This window comes from Zea mays, chromosome 1 (assembly GCF_902167145.1).
Source record: "Zea mays cultivar B73 chromosome 1, Zm-B73-REFERENCE-NAM-5.0, whole genome shotgun sequence".
Taxonomy (NCBI): Eukaryota; Viridiplantae; Streptophyta; class Magnoliopsida; order Poales; family Poaceae; genus Zea; species Zea mays.
In genome coordinates this window covers 97,450,392-97,465,708 of record NC_050096.1, presented here as the reverse complement: position 1 = coordinate 97,465,708, position 15,317 = coordinate 97,450,392, and the positions used below count along the sequence as shown (strand labels likewise).

Genomic DNA, 15,317 nt, shown 5'->3' with positions numbered 1-15,317 from the left:
GGTTGCGCCCTGCGGGGTTCGGCAACTGCCTCAGAGCACCCGGGCTCCGAGCCCTTTACTGATCAGGGGATCGAAGGCTGGCCCCTTGGAAGGGTTCGACAGCCGCCCCAGAGCATGCAGAGTCAGGGATGACCCTGGGTACGTCCGTTACATGGCCGAGGCTCGGGCTACGCTCCCGAGGTACCCTAGGACATTTCTGAGACTAGCGGGAACGATTTGTAATGGAATCCCACCAGAGGGAGGCACCGAGCCCTCGGACCCTATCAAATGGGTCCGGGTCCAGCAAATCACCTGCAGGTACTTTTGGAGCGCGCCTCTGGGCCACTAGCCGACCCTTATCGAACGGGGCTCGGGCGTCCACTCGGATCACCCGATAGCAACTCACTGGAAACACCATGTTCGGCGCCCACCGAGGGTAACATGGCGCGTTCCCCCCCCCCTCCTTGCAGAAAGGCGACGAAGGGGCCTACAATAAAAAGCCGAGACAGTCCCCGATCGTCCACTCGCTCCGTGCAGAGGCTCGGAGGCTGCTCTCGCACCAGGCTACGACCAAATTGTTGACCACGTCGACGAAACCAGCTTAAAAGCTCGGAGCCTGACCATGCACCCGGGCTGCGGCCAGGCCGCATGAGGGAACAACAAGGCCGACCGAGGAATCACAAAAAGAATTAAGACCTCAGAGGAGTCAAACCACTCCTCTGAGGCCTCGAGGGCTACACCCGACGGGTGCGCTCGCGCGCACCCATCGGAACAAAATATGACCGAGAAAGGCTGGTCCCCTTGCAAAAAATCCGGCAGAACCTCCAAGCGAGTACCTACACTCCTTTCGAGGCTCGGGGGCTACTGTCGGGTACCGTAATTAGGGGTACCCCAAATACTCCTTAACATGGCTGGAAAACATCCTCAAAACAGACCGTAAAGACTGATAGGCACGGTTCAAGTCAAGGCCTCGTCTACCAAGGGACGCGATCTCGCCTCGCCCGAGCCTGGCCTCGGGCAAGAACAGTAGTCCCGAACGGATTCATACCTCGCTCGATGGCCTCCTCAGGCAGTGGGCGCACCCTCGGCTCGCCCGAAGCCAAGCTCGGGCAAACTTTGTCGTGCAGCGACTTCGGCCAAATCGCCTTACCAACCGACCGTATCGCATGCGCATTTAATGCGGGGATCGCCTGACACCTTATCCTGACACGCGCGCCTCAGTCGGCAAGGTCGAAGTGACCGAAGCCACTTCGCCCCTTTACTGATCGTTCTGACAGGAAAACAACACTATTCACCCCGTTCCGACTACTGTGCCAACCACCAGGGTAAAACTAACGACAGTAAGTCACGACCTCCCCCGAGTTCAGCCTCGGGCGCAACAGGGAGCTCCGTCTCGCCCGACCTCAGGCCTCGGCCTCAGCCTCGCCCTCGGGAGAAGGTCTTCGCCTCGCCCGACCCCAGGCCTCGGCCTCAGCCTCGGCCTCGGGAGAAGGTCTCCGCCTCGCCCGACCTCGGACCTCGGCCTCGGGAGGAGTCACATCCTCGCCCGACCTTAGCCTCGGCCTCAGGTGAAGTCTCCGCCTCGCCCGACCTCGGCCTCGGACCGACTACGCAACTGGGGATACATCATTACCCTATCCCTAGCTAGCTGCCTCAGGCTACGAAGGAACAAGACCGGTGTCCCATCTAGATTACTCCGGTAACAGGTAATGATGGTTCCATGCGTGCGTCCATGACGTCGGTTGTTCTTAACTCTCTACGAAAGCAAAGAAACGTCAGCAGGACCCCGGGCCGCAACGCTAGCTGCGCTTCTACAGGGCTCAAGTACTTCTCCACCGGCCACATTAGCACATAGCTACACTCCCTTTGTATAGCTGGACCATCTCCTTGTATCTATAAAAGGGGATGTCTAGGGCCTTCCTAAAGGAGGAGGGCAGAGTGGGAGAGACGCGGAGGACGCTAACTCAGACAGCTCACCTCAAGGCCGAATCCTCTCCCCCCCTCTCTCGCGACGCTTGTTACCCCTACTACGAGCACCTCGGTGCAAGATAATATAAGGCTCATCCTCCCTCTTGTGTTCCATCTTGCATCAACTCATCTGGGTAGGGACACGCAACGACAAATTCACTTGTTGGTTGAGGGTCCTCGCGGGTTCGAAACACCGACAAAACATAGCCTTAGGTATTATGTTGGAGTCGGTCGAAGAGGATCGTGTGGTAGCTGGAAGGGGGCACGATCACTACACTAGTAGTGAGAACTGAGAGGTGGCTGCGCTGATCGGCTTCCAATCTTGGCCCCACGGGGGTTTGGTTGGCGACAGGTGTCCCACAAACTACCACTCCGATGCCCAAAACTGAGGTGACTCCTGCCTTGCCCCGTTGAAGTTCTGCTGTCCGACAAAAGAAGATAGGATCAGTCCTCCATGTCCGCTGAGGTGCGCTGCTGCTGCTGGTGTTCCCCTTCCCCAGCACCAGACATCTCGCGCGCATGCGATGCGAGGTGAAAAAAAATTTTGTTCCCAAGAGCAAAAAGAAATCCCCGGAGCTCCTTTTCTTTTCTTTTCTTTTTTTTTACCGGCGCAAGCATCAGTTCTGCACATCTGGTCCAGCCGTCCAGTCCATTGTCTCCACATATAGATGTAGGAGTAGGCATGTAGCGTTGGTACAAGATTTGAGCCGCAACAGGTCGTCAGCCACAGCACAGGCCATGCCATGCCATGCATGGGACTATGGGAGCAGAAAAAGGGCACTGTGTGCAGCAGAGTTGCATCCAGTGCTTGTGATCGGGCGCCAATGGTCACAACAACAGTTCGTGTGCGTCCTGCGTTCGTCGTCGACGTCAAGTATTTTAATTTTTTGATCCGGCTGAACCCAAGCTGCATGGCGGGTCACGAAAATTTAGCTCAAACTGGGGAAGAAGGCCGTGTATGTATATGGATGCAGCTGAAACGAAAGGAAAGTTAAAAAATCGAAAAGAAAAGGGAAAGAAAAAGGAGAGAAAGAGGAAACTGCAGCAGAGTCCAGAAGCAGGTCTTTTGCTTTCTTGGCCTTGTCTCTTGCCCTTGTCCCCCCACGTAGCTAAGGCGTGAGAAAACAAAGTCAAGGCATCAGTCACTGCTCGTAGTAGCTCGCTCGATAGCCTAGCTAGCCATGCAGTACGGTACTTGTTGCACTCCCTGTCTCACCCTAGCCGTGCATCCACTGTTCACGGCTAGGGGGGGAAAAAGCTAGTAGCTGTGACTGCGAGCATGGCCGCAACAGCTCACACAAGTATTATCATGTCTCCTTCCTACTGCTACGCCGAGAAAAGCTGGCAGTGTTATATATACATAAGACTGACTGGAGCGCTCCCCCCTTCCCCTCCCCTCCCCTATCACTATTCACAAAATAGGGGACACTGTTCACCCCTTGAGGCCGCAGCGGTCGCCGCTACCCGCCCCCCTCCGCCGCGACCCTCCTCTCTCTCACGCCAGATGCAGGGCGTCACTGTGCACTCCCCCTCGCCTGCTTCACGCGGAAGAATCCGCCCGCGCCACCGATCGGAACCTTCGCGCTCCTCTTCTCTCCCGTTCGAGGCGTCTGCGAATCGGCGATTTCCGGCGAGGCGGCGGCGATTCCTCCGCGGGAAGGTAGCGTCCGCGCCGGTCCCTGTCGGGTCTGTGGAAGACGAAGTGGAGGTGGTGAGCAACCAGCTCCGGTCGCGACCGAAGACGAAGCGGCCGCAAATCCGACTCCGTCGAGGTTCCTCGCGACCGCTTGCTTCGTTTCCCGCTCCGAGCATCGACGCGTTCCTCGGATCCGGAAATCTTCGCTTCGATTCCTCTTCTTTCTGCCCAAATCTTCGGATCTTCAGGTACGCCCTTCGACTCCTATTGTTTCTGTTCTTCATGCGCACATCTGTGATGAACTAATTACTACACCAATCGACTAATCCTGTGAACCATAATTGATTACATCCGAGAACACCCGATTTATCCCCGGTTCAAAGAACTCCACGGATCTGGTGTGCCTTTTAGGGTTACACATTTATATGGTACTCTCCCGCTGAATATCCTTCATATTAACTGGAAGGAATGGTACTGCAAACTATTACTGCCTAATGGTCTGCAGATTGCATTAATTTGTAATCCCTACACTACGGCTTCACTTCGATAGTGCCTAAAACTGTCAAGTCTTGTGCCAATAAATTTTTGCTCCCCACTGTCCAGAACAATAGCCCATTTTAGTAAAGTACCAGAAAGATTCATCGTAGGGTAAGGCAAAATGTGTTATCTTAGCCAAGCAAGGGTAATGGTCATTGTTTATTAAAGTTCGTAAAAATGTCATTAACATATCAGAGGGTCCATTACTTCCTTAGTTAGTATGAATGATGTTCAGTATAATTGTTAGGTCTATGTCGTACCTTATTGTATTCCTCTACTTCATCCCAAATTTTTTGTCAACCTTGTATACGACTGGAGGATACATATTTTTTGTGGACCTTGATATGCTTGGTTTGTATATTGTTACAACAACTACATGACTTTGTTCTGTTCACCGAAATATGGCTGAACACACATATCTTTAGTATGCCGTATTATATTTCCTTACATTATGTACAATGTCTGTAATTTTGTTTTGTTGTAGTAATGTGTACAACCCTCACCTTTTTCATAATATCTGTCCATGAACATTTTGTTTTGTTCAGCAACTTATGGTATGAGCACACAGTTCTTTATTATGTAAATTATGTTTCTGCTTACATGGAGTACATTGCTTGTTTTTTTGTATCCTTCAATGTTTTGTACAACCCTCACATTCAAGTTTTGTTTCTGCTTTACATGGAGTGCATTGCTTGTTTATTCTGTCCATGAACTAATGATACAACAAGTTTCTATAAGTCAAGACCCAGCAATGACAAACATCTCTATACCCTACTACTCAATTTTATTTAATTTTCATTGTCACACGTTGCCCTTACCAGTCATAACATTATCAGTGTTATACTTCAATAAATTTGTTATGTTCCTTCCTGCTATATGACTGCTACATTTCAAATCATTACATGTCACTGCCAAAAAATTTGTTAATGGTTTTGGGAAGTATTTCATTCGTATAGCCTATATGGTATATAAGGATATGCACGTGTTTGTTCATATATTATTCTTTGCAGCACTCTTCCGAATGGCATCCTCGAAAGAAGATACCATGAAGTCTTTGGTTAAAGTACTTGTCGACTGTGCCGAGGATGCCACAAAATCCCTTCGTGGATTAGTAGATCATGCATTAGACCACATGCATGACGAAGAGATATTAGCTAGAACCCTCTTTGCCATGAAAGAAAAACTTGATTTGCTTCACCAAGATGCCTTAGAGGCTAAAGTCCAAGCTTTTCCTGAAATTGCTAAGTACGAGGGGGATGACATAAGTGTTGAACCGACATCTCCTTCGACCCCTCCAACAGTTACTGAACCATCTGTGGACAAAGAGGAGTTCTACTGCCCCGATGTGAGTGATGAGTGGTACTTCAGCGACTCAAATAGGTCAACTCGTAATAGCTACTGGAATATTTATTAGCTCCATGTATTCCACCAGTAGAAGCAGGATAGCCTTTTGAACATCCAAGTACTCGGGGTGTCCAACTTGTCATGTTGTCGAACTAGTCCTATGATGTATGTCTAAGTCTCAATGCTACCTCGTGACCTTAAGTTATTATGATGTTAAGATCCTTGTAGTATGTGAACTATGTTGACTCTTAAATGTTCTAATGCTGCTGTTCGTCCTGAATAAGTTCATGACATGATTATATTATTATTATCGTTGTTCATATGCTTTGTTTGATGTTTATGTACCTCGTTTTGTCGATTGGCTTCAGTTTATAACATATGACTAAATGTGTGCCATCTCCACATATCCTAGCATGGACCCTGCCAACAATGCGACATCGGCGCAGGCGATGTCAAATCCCTCAAATGCCCAGCAATTTCCCCCCACCCCCTTTATGGCCAACGGGCTTCATGCACCAGAATCCTGTCGATTGCAACATCATGGGAAACATTAATTTTCCTAGTCCTGGTCAAGGTCCAACTACAATGTGGGCTCCAATTCAGCCAGGGAATACTAGTTCCCAATCTACCATGATTCCTGCTTCGCAATCTGCACTATATTGGAATCACTACATGAATTTTGTGAGGAACCCTCTTGGTTCAGTTGGAGTGAGTCCATACACAGATTCTTATCCTGCATCACATACAAGTACACCATTGCAGGGTTCGAACACTATACCTCAATTCCCTGTAAACTTGGAGTCAGATGCTGAACACAGTGTTCAGGACATCAATAGTCCAGGGAAAAATGCACCTCCTGTTCAAAAGCAAAAGAAATCCAAGGAACAAAACTTTACAGCACCAGAAGACATACTCCTTTGTACTACATGGTTGCAAATAAGTAGTGACCCTATTGTGCATACTGGACAAAGGAGGGAGGGTCTTTGGGCCAGAATTGAAAAAAGGTACAATGAACAAAGGGGGGAATTTCCTTGTAGACTTAACAGAGCACTTAGCAGCAGATGGGACAAGATCAGGGCTGATGTCAGTAAATTCTCTAGATACTACGCCAGAGTCCTAAGAGAGAAACAAAGTGGTATAAGTGACGAGGATAAGGTACAACAATTGAAATGATGATTATTTGTACTACAACTTTCTGTCCTCGAACTAATTATAATTGAACTTCCAATTTTGCAGACATCGAAGGCAGCTACTTTGTTCGCTCATGAGGAGAACAAACCATTCCATTATATGCACTGCTGGCATAAATTGAAGGGGGAACCGAAATGGGAGAGCATATGTCAAGGACATTCGTTTAGAGGATTACATGCAAGATCAATACCATCTTCGGGGTGTCCATCAGTGGAAGCACCAGAGACTGACAGTGGGTCGGCTGGGTTGACAGGAAAAAGGCCCCGTGGGCGTGATTACAGTAAAGCTGAAAGAAAGAAAGGTGCATCTTGTTCTTCTCCTGAATACTTAAGCCGATTACAAGAAATTACTGAAAAACAAATACAGAGGTCCATAGAAAAGGGGGGAAAAAGAAAAGAGCAGTGAAGAAGACAGGGACATACAGAAGAAGAGATTGGAATTGGAAGCACAAAAGTTAAGCATTCGACAAAGGGAACTCAAACTTGAAGAACTCGAATCGGCAAACAAACGTTTGCAGATGCTGCTATCGACAAACGAAGAAGATGTTGATCCAGAAGTTTGGATAATGATGAAGGAACAGAAAAAAAATTGCAGCAGTTTATATTTACTTTTGAGTCATCCTGAACGGTTCTGTTACATGTCCGCGAGAGTGCTGTTGACACTTGTTGAGACAATTTATCTTAGTTCCTTTAAGAAACTGTATTTTTGAGAACACTATTTATTTGGTCGAACCAGTGTATGTTAAGTTGTTTGCTGTTGTATTAGACAATAATGAACTCGGATGTGATAAATGTTTGAACAATATTTGTGCCTATTGTATGGTATGTTATATATTGTACAAGAAAACATGAATCCCAAGATCAATTGCAATGGTATGTTTACACTTCGTAGAAATGAAGATACATGTTCAGGTGTAGGTGGTACACATAATCGAAGTATGTCAACACATATGAAGCCGGCTGTCGGGACATTTTGGAAACAACTTTGGTAATTTATTGGAATACTTAATAAGAGGACATGACATTACAAGTACTGAATATAAGTGCGAACTAAGCAGCTACGACACATAATTGTTACATACTTCCACGGCGAGCCCATAAATGCTCGACAAGATCATTTTGAAGTGAGCACGATCTTTCTTGGCGACGTAGATCAAAGTGGTTAATAACCCATTCCGCCCGGCCTTCCCCTATAATTTGAGATGATTCAATCCTTGAAGAGTTGTCTCCGAAATCAATGTTTTCAGCAAAAGGCCCTTCATCTTCGACGATCATGTTGTGCATGATGATGCAAGCCGTCATTATCTCTGTCAAACGATTACGATCCCAACCATAAGCTGGTCCACGGAGCACCGCCCACCGGGCTTGAAGAACTCCAAATGCACGCTCAATATCCTTTCGACAACTTTCCTGCATTTGAGTGAAATAGACTTTCTTTTCCTCATATGGGTGTCGGATTGCTTTGACAAATGTAGGCCAGTTGGGGTAAATACCATCAGCAAGGTAATAACCGAAGTTGTACGCATGACCATTTATTGTGTAATTGACAGGTGGCATTCGACCAGAAGTCATAGGGTCAAATACTGGGGATCGGTGGAGCACGTTAACGTCATTGTTTGTCCCAGGCATGCCAAAAAAAGCATGCCAAATCCATAGATCATACGATGCAACTGCTTCAAGTATCATCGATGCTCTACCATTTCGCCCACAAAATTGACCACGCCAAGCCGTTGGACAGTTCCTCCACTCCCAGTGCATGCAATCAATGGAACCCAACATGCCAGGAAAACCCCGAGACTCACTATTATGCATGATGCGTGTAATGTCATCTTGAGTTGGAGTGCGTAAATACCAGGCACTAAAACATGCAATGATTGCGCGACAAAAATGATGAAGGCATTCCCTAGAGGTTGATTCCCCAATTTGAATATACTCGTCTACCGCATCAGAAGGTAACCCATAAGCAAGTATCCGCATTGCCGCACAAACTTTTTGTAAGGGTCTTAGTCTGGGCATACCAGTTGCGTCAACTCTTTGTGTAAAGTAAATATCGTGTTGTTGAAGACCTTGCAGAATGCGGAGAAACAAAGGCCTACTCATGCGGAACCTAACAAAATTGCATTGGATATTTGTCAAAAGTTGAACAAATGATAACCTATGACAAATATATGAAGTGCGTACCTTCTACGAAACACATGGGGTGGATACACTGGGTTAGCGACGAAGTAGTGATGTTGGATGAGGTTTTCTCCTGCGAAATGATCTCTGTGAATGACACGGCGGGGTAAACCCGACCGTCGTCGGTGATGGCGTTGAGCCGCAATGTTGAGGGTGAGTAGGTTGACAAGCAAAAGAGTTTCGTCCTCACTATCACTCGAATCACTCGAAGCAAACTCATCTTCCGTATGACTCTGAGACATACCGAACTATGGATAACTTGATTCACTCAAAACAATGGGCGAACAATATGGTAGAGGTTGATTGAATATATATAGGGGAGAGCAAAGAGCGGGGGAAGCTGCGGGCTTGCATTGAAAGCCAACCTTGGCTTCCTATGAAAGCCAACAGTGTCTTTCATTGTAAGACACTCGTGGCTTCGACCGTACGACTCGACGGTTTGTGTTGCAATGTAAGTGTCCTTCATAATATTCCGTCCCAATATATATGAAAAATTTGCGCGTACCACAAATGTTAATTAATGTTTGCATGCTACCAATTAAATGTTAAATGTAATGATGTAAGAATTTTGACAATTAAATGATAAATTATTTGATTTATTACATAGTATGTGTAAATTAAGAGAAATAATTAAAAAATATTTTTTTTGTTAAACAAGTAAGATCTTTAATCGAAACGTGTTCAAAGAAAAGAATATAAATAAAAAAAGAAGTTAGTTATAGGGAAATGTATATTTAATGAGTAGAGGGATATGTAGGATAAAATTTAGGGGAAACGGTTGTGGGACGAGTAAATATAGGGGAGAGAATTTTGCTGACGTGGCTGCATAGTAAGATTTAGGGGGAAAATTTAAGGGGAACGGCCGCGGACAGCCTAAGGTGCCGCCTGATCTGTTGAAGCAGCTAAAAATCAGCATTGCATTTAGACACGACACTTAGTTTAAAATAAATTAATCTGACCAAATTATAATTCCAAACAAAAAAGACCTTTAACGCGAACTAGTTTAAAATTTAATTATACAAGCAGTGGCGGACCTAGGATTTAAACCTAGAGTAGTTAAGGTTTAATTTTTTTCGTATGTAATTTGGTAGCAAGTACATATAATTTCAATCAATTCGGTATATGGGTTGAAAATAACCAAGACGTCTGATAATACATTGAATTCATAAAGTTATGTTGCAAGATGCATAAATTTATTTCTTTTGGTCTAAACGCCAAGAAGCAATTTGTTTTTAGACCAAATTCTAGGTAGTCGGGCGCCTACCTAGCCTACCCGCTAGGTCCGCCCATGTGTGTACAAGTAATATCTATTTAGCGAGATAAATATAATAATAATTCTAATTAGATCATGGTCAGCTTATACGGTGCTACATCTAATCAATAACTAATTAGGATGTAGGCTCGCCTTGCCGATTAGTTACGGCTTATACATATTTTGTTTTAAAATCAATTCGTATTTAATCCTTCTAATTAACATCTAAATGTAGTACTACTAGCAAAGTAACCGTACATTGCTACGGTTTTCATTTATGTTTAAGCATATAATATAAAATATAAATGCATATATGTTCCATTGGCCATATATGAATGTAGGCTTAGAGCCAATAGGGATATTCCTCGCTTGTAATGTGTGAGAATACGGTTTTGCCCCTCACCTTGTTATTTTTCCTCAAGTCATTCTCAGGGTATTATAGACAATATACCTATATAGAACCCATAATCAATATATAGAAGCCTGAGGAACATCATAGATTTTCATTTTCTAAAACCTTGATTCTACAAACCCTAGCTACACAGAATCCCCGATTCCTGTAATCTCTAGGGGTGTGTTTGCCGCCATGGCCCAGCAGCCTGGCTGCGCTCCCGGGATGCAGCTCCTGTGTTTGTGTCGCCTGGTCGGCTTGGGAGCCAGGCTGTGCACGTGCAAATTGAGCCTCTGAGCCTGGCTCCACAGAAACGAGCTCAAGGTCCGTTTTCTGGGAGCCTGGCTGCTCGTGGCGCAAGGATTCCGCGTTTAGGTAGTTTTGGTCTTCTAGCCTGTCTGCATATTGGGTGACAAATACCAGCTCGTCTGAGCCAGGCTCATATGGTATAAGTGCGTAAACAAAGTGAGTTGCAGTAGTCGGGACAGGCTAGCCTCAGCCTGGACCAATTGAATGGGCTGAGCTGGACAGGGACAGGGTCACAAACACGACCTAGGAGACCAACGCCATGGCTGGCGGGCAGAGGGAGGCCAACGCATGATAAACAGCACTTGCTTTCCACAAGGCACGGCAGGCAGCCAGGCAATGCCGTACACCACATGCACGGCAAGCCCCAGTCCTTTGGCTGAAGCTTGCAGCAGGTACAGTTGAGAGCAAGGACAAAGGCTTCCACCACCAAAAGCGACACGAGCTCGCTCCACCTCCCTCTCCCTCGTCTCGTCGTCGGTCCACTCCACTCCAGAACTTCGGTCGGGTCCGGTTCCTCCGTTCACAGCAGCTAGCGGCAAAGGACGACGAGAGGAGAGACAGACAAGGCAAGGCAGGTCAATGGCAGAGCGTACGGTCAAAAGGAACGCCCTTTCTAATCAGTACTTTGAGCAATCACCATTTGGTTATCTGCGCTAATAATGACTGGGATAGCGAAGCAAGCGCACGGAGGCATGTGTCATGTGTGTGGTGGTGAATAGTATTATTAGCCGGGCAGGACATGGGCCAGCCAGTGAGCGCGGTGCAATGGGACAGCGGAGTCCTTTTCCAGTGCGGGCGCAGCAGCCATGCCAGGACTAGCTAGCTAGGGAGAGGGAGTTCTTTTGTAGGCTTGTGCGTAATCTCATGGACCACCAATCTTAGCTTGGTCCATATCCTAACCTCTCCTCCTCTATGACTCTATCCCATGTGCGTTGCATTCTGCTGGTGCTCTCCGTCCTGCTCCATGTACACTCTTTGATATATCTCTGCACAGTGCTCAGACGCCCTTCATCCCTTGTAGATGTGCACCACTATAGCATGGGAAGTGGGATAAGCATACCACCAGGTGACAGGAGAGATCGATGAATAAACTCCTCCTGCCTTTGCTTAATTTATTTGCTATGCAACTAACATGCATACAAATCGAAGGTGTATACAGAAATGCTGAGTAGCACAAAACCAAGAGCAAATAAAAAATGCAGCAAAAAGGAAAAAAAAAACTACCAATTTTGTTTTTTGTTTGGCCGAGACTGCTGCGCTGCGCTGTGCCAACCTGCCTGGAAGTCCACAAATCCATTCCTCATTCTTCCCGCCGACATTCTCCAATTCGGAAGCAGTTTTGAAATCCGCGATCGGGAGGCACCGCATCTGCACTGCATGCATCTCCGTCCTCGGAATCCACCCGCCCGCCCCGAAACCGAAACAAAAAAAATTAATACTAATAAAGCAAAACAATTTCGACGCTCGCATGCCGAAAAGGAGAGCCAGCCAGACAGACAGACACCCCCAGTTCATTTCGATTCGTTTCACGAAGACGCTGCCGCAGGGGCGAAGCTAGCTTTCACCGCTTTCATGGATCGATGGTACCATGCTATGCTAACAGCACCGTACGATCGTATTTACTAGTATGCACCGGTGAGCCACCGCACGAACCCGTAGAACGACGCGCTGCCGTCGTCCGCGTCCCTCCGCCGCGTCGCGGGGGCCACGCCGCCGTCCATGTCCCACCACCACTCCGCCGTGGCCGCGGCCGTCACGGTCCCGGCGTCGTACCGGCTGCTCCAGCGCCCGCTGCTCCACCGGCTGCTCCACCGGTTGCTCCAGCGGCTGCTCCACCGCTCCGCCGTCGATCTGAACGATGCCGTAGGGGTTAGGCCGACGGACGACGACGACGACGGCTGCCCGCGCTCCACCGCGGCAAGCTGATTCTGCTGCTGCTGGCTTGGCGGGTCGCTGGACCCGGCGGCGGCGCGCGGGCTCCGTTTGAGCACGACCTGGAGCTCCTCCTCCACGAGGTATTCCGACGACTCCGAGTTGGGGAGGCCACCGGGGAGCGGGTACGCGCGAACGGCGGCGGCCGCAGCGTCCGGGTTGGAGCGGCGGCTGCTGACGCTGCCGAGCTCCACACGGAGGAGGTCCGTGAGCGGCGGGCAGGGCAGCGCGATGGAGGCGCGGCACAGCGGGCAGGATGGGTTGCCCCGGAGCCACGGGTCCACGCAGCGGGAGTGGAAGGCGTGGCGGCAGGCGGGCAGGAGGCGGAGCTCGTCGTCGTCGCGGAACGCGCTCTGGCACACGGCGCAGTCGCGCGACGACTTGGGCACCGAGGCCAGCGACGAGGACAGCGTGAACAGCGGCAGGCGCGCGATGAGCCGCTCCGCCTCCGCCGCCTTCCCTCCTCCTGCCCCCTGGCCGTCGGCGGCCGCCACGGACGCCACCGCCGCGGGGTGCGCCACGAGCGGGAGCGGCGGAGCCTGTCGGGACGAAGGGGAGGAGGACACCGCTGGGCCCGCGTGGCGGCAGAGGTGGCGGATGAAGTAGTGGATGCACAGCGACGCAAGCAGCATCACCACCACGATGACTGCGATGATGAGGATGCTCGGCGAAATGCCCGCCACGCTCCCGCTCCCGCTTCCTCCCGCACTACTCCCCCGCGCGTCACCCATAACGCCCCCGCCGCCATCGTCCGCCAGCCGCGGCACCAGTGGCACTCTCCGCTCTGGCACCGCCGGAGGCGGCGGGGACGGGATGGCGGTAGATGCCATCAAGTGTGCTTGTCCCACCCGGCACCCGGCCGCGCGCTCTCCTCCTGACTCCTGCTGGCGTGGAAGGAGGAGAGCGTCGCGCTGTTGCAGACTGGTCCGTGGTCCGTGGCTTGTAAGTGTGGTTTTGTCCGGTCCTGGCGCTGCCAATGGCGGCTTGCCATTTATAGTTGTGCCGGCTAATTTGTCCAGGGGGACGGACAAAGGAGAGGGGTTGGGACTGGGAGTGGACCCGGTTGTGATTAATCTTCTCTTTGTATATTACGTACTACACAACAAATGGAAAATGTTAGCAGAGGCAGTGTTTAGATTTTTCACAAATGGGATTTCTGGGGCCCAAACTCCCCATTGAATCGTGCCGCTGCCGCACCTTTTCTTTTCCTCTTTTGATTTGACTTCTTACAAAATATCCAGAGATCGTTCCCAGGAGAATAAAGGAGTGGTGAGCGGCTATTTCCGATTTCTATATGCGTGATTGGTTTGTGGGTTGGAGGGCGTCCGGCTCGCCTCGGCCTGGTCCTGTTGAGAAGGCCGCACGCTCGCGTCTCCGTCCATGCAGGTTTACGGGTGGTTTTCTGTCTAAGTTGCGTCCGCGTGTGCAGACTACGCCGATGACATACAGGTAACTAATCACTGTTTCAAGCGTGGTCAACGCACGCGTCGGGTCTGGCCGTGCCCATTCAGGCAACCAATCACACCATATATATATCCGGAAAAAACGAAGTGGTAAAGTTATCGTACCGCGACAACTACGCAAACGCCCGTGGCTTTGATGGCTATGTAATATGCAGCAGGAGACGATATGATTTGATTTACCATGAAAATACTTGAGGGAAGTTAGAGCTTTCGAGGAAAATACTTCATGACTAAAGCATTCATGGAGTCGCCCCTTTAGCAAAAGTGCCAAACTATGCTTCGTAATACTTTACATGTCAACATTTCCCAATCACATATGGGTATGTTTATTAACATATGGGTATCATTCAAATATCATATTTGCATTAATGTGAATGGTTTCATGTTTATTAACAATAGACTGGGTGGTAAGTAGTGAAATAGGTATAATGTTATTTTTAGACTAAATTTTTACGTGATGATACTGTTGAAGAGAAGGTCGAACAAGATCTAGATCATACACTAAGTCAACCACAAACTGGTCAGACACTAAATCTTTGTTTCGAGCACAAAGCCAAAGACCCCAACCACAACCTGAATGAGGGCCCCGCTTTGGTCGCGCCCCTCCGGGGTGTGACGACACCTACGTCGTCGTCCCCACTTGTCGAAGGACGAGGTTGTTTTGAAGATCGACCTCGACGAACCTAAACAGAAGCGGATGTCTCGTCGAGGGTCAGGATTCTCAAACGGACTTCGCCCACCAAGACCTCGGGCCCTTCGAAGGGCACGGGTGCCCACAATACCTGCCCTCTCCAGCATGGACCACGACGAAAGCCCTGGCAAAGCCTCAACCGAAGGCAAAGCCATCTTGGCCGATCGATGGCGGAGCGTTAGGGTGAACTAAGGGGACGCCGAGGACCTCTAGTTGGAGACCCTCAGCACGAGGGGTCAAGAGCCGAGTCTAGGTAGCAAAGGCATGGTGGGCCTTCCGTCGAACACAGAAGGCCCACCTGTCGGTTTAGGACACACCGTTATCACGGTTGATGGTACAATAATGTGTGTAATTATGGTTCAGGTTGCATTGTTCCCTATTTACGCCGTTTTAAAGTATATTGCGGGAATATGGTAGGTAACCAAGGATAAACACATATTTTATGGG

General features: G+C 48.9%; 1 protein-coding gene and 1 long non-coding RNA gene across 2 annotated transcripts; both read right to left on the bottom strand.

Moving 5' to 3' along the window:
• Positions 1 to 7,632: 7,632 nt before the first annotated feature.
• LOC118476029 (uncharacterized) lies at positions 7,633 to 10,920 on the bottom strand. The gene is made up of 2 exons (XR_004855282.1): positions 8,836 to 10,920; positions 7,633 to 8,761 (listed from the first exon to the last, which is right to left on the bottom strand). It is a non-coding gene; the product is annotated as an uncharacterized lncRNA (long non-coding RNA).
• Positions 10,921 to 11,867: 947 nt separating this feature from the next.
• Positions 11,868 to 13,859, bottom strand: LOC103637679 (RING-H2 finger protein ATL5). Its single transcript, XM_008660274.3, has one exon. It carries the CDS (start codon positions 13,544 to 13,546, stop codon positions 12,407 to 12,409), a length of 1,140 nt encoding a protein of 379 aa, XP_008658496.1. The 5' UTR covers positions 13,547 to 13,859; the 3' UTR covers positions 11,868 to 12,406.
• Positions 13,860 to 15,317: the final 1,458 nt, after the last annotated feature.

Coding starts and splice junctions, on each gene's coding strand:
- LOC103637679 (XM_008660274.3), bottom strand. CDS start 13,546: ATGGCATCTACCGCCATCCCGTCCCCGCCGCCTCCGGCGGTGCCAGAG.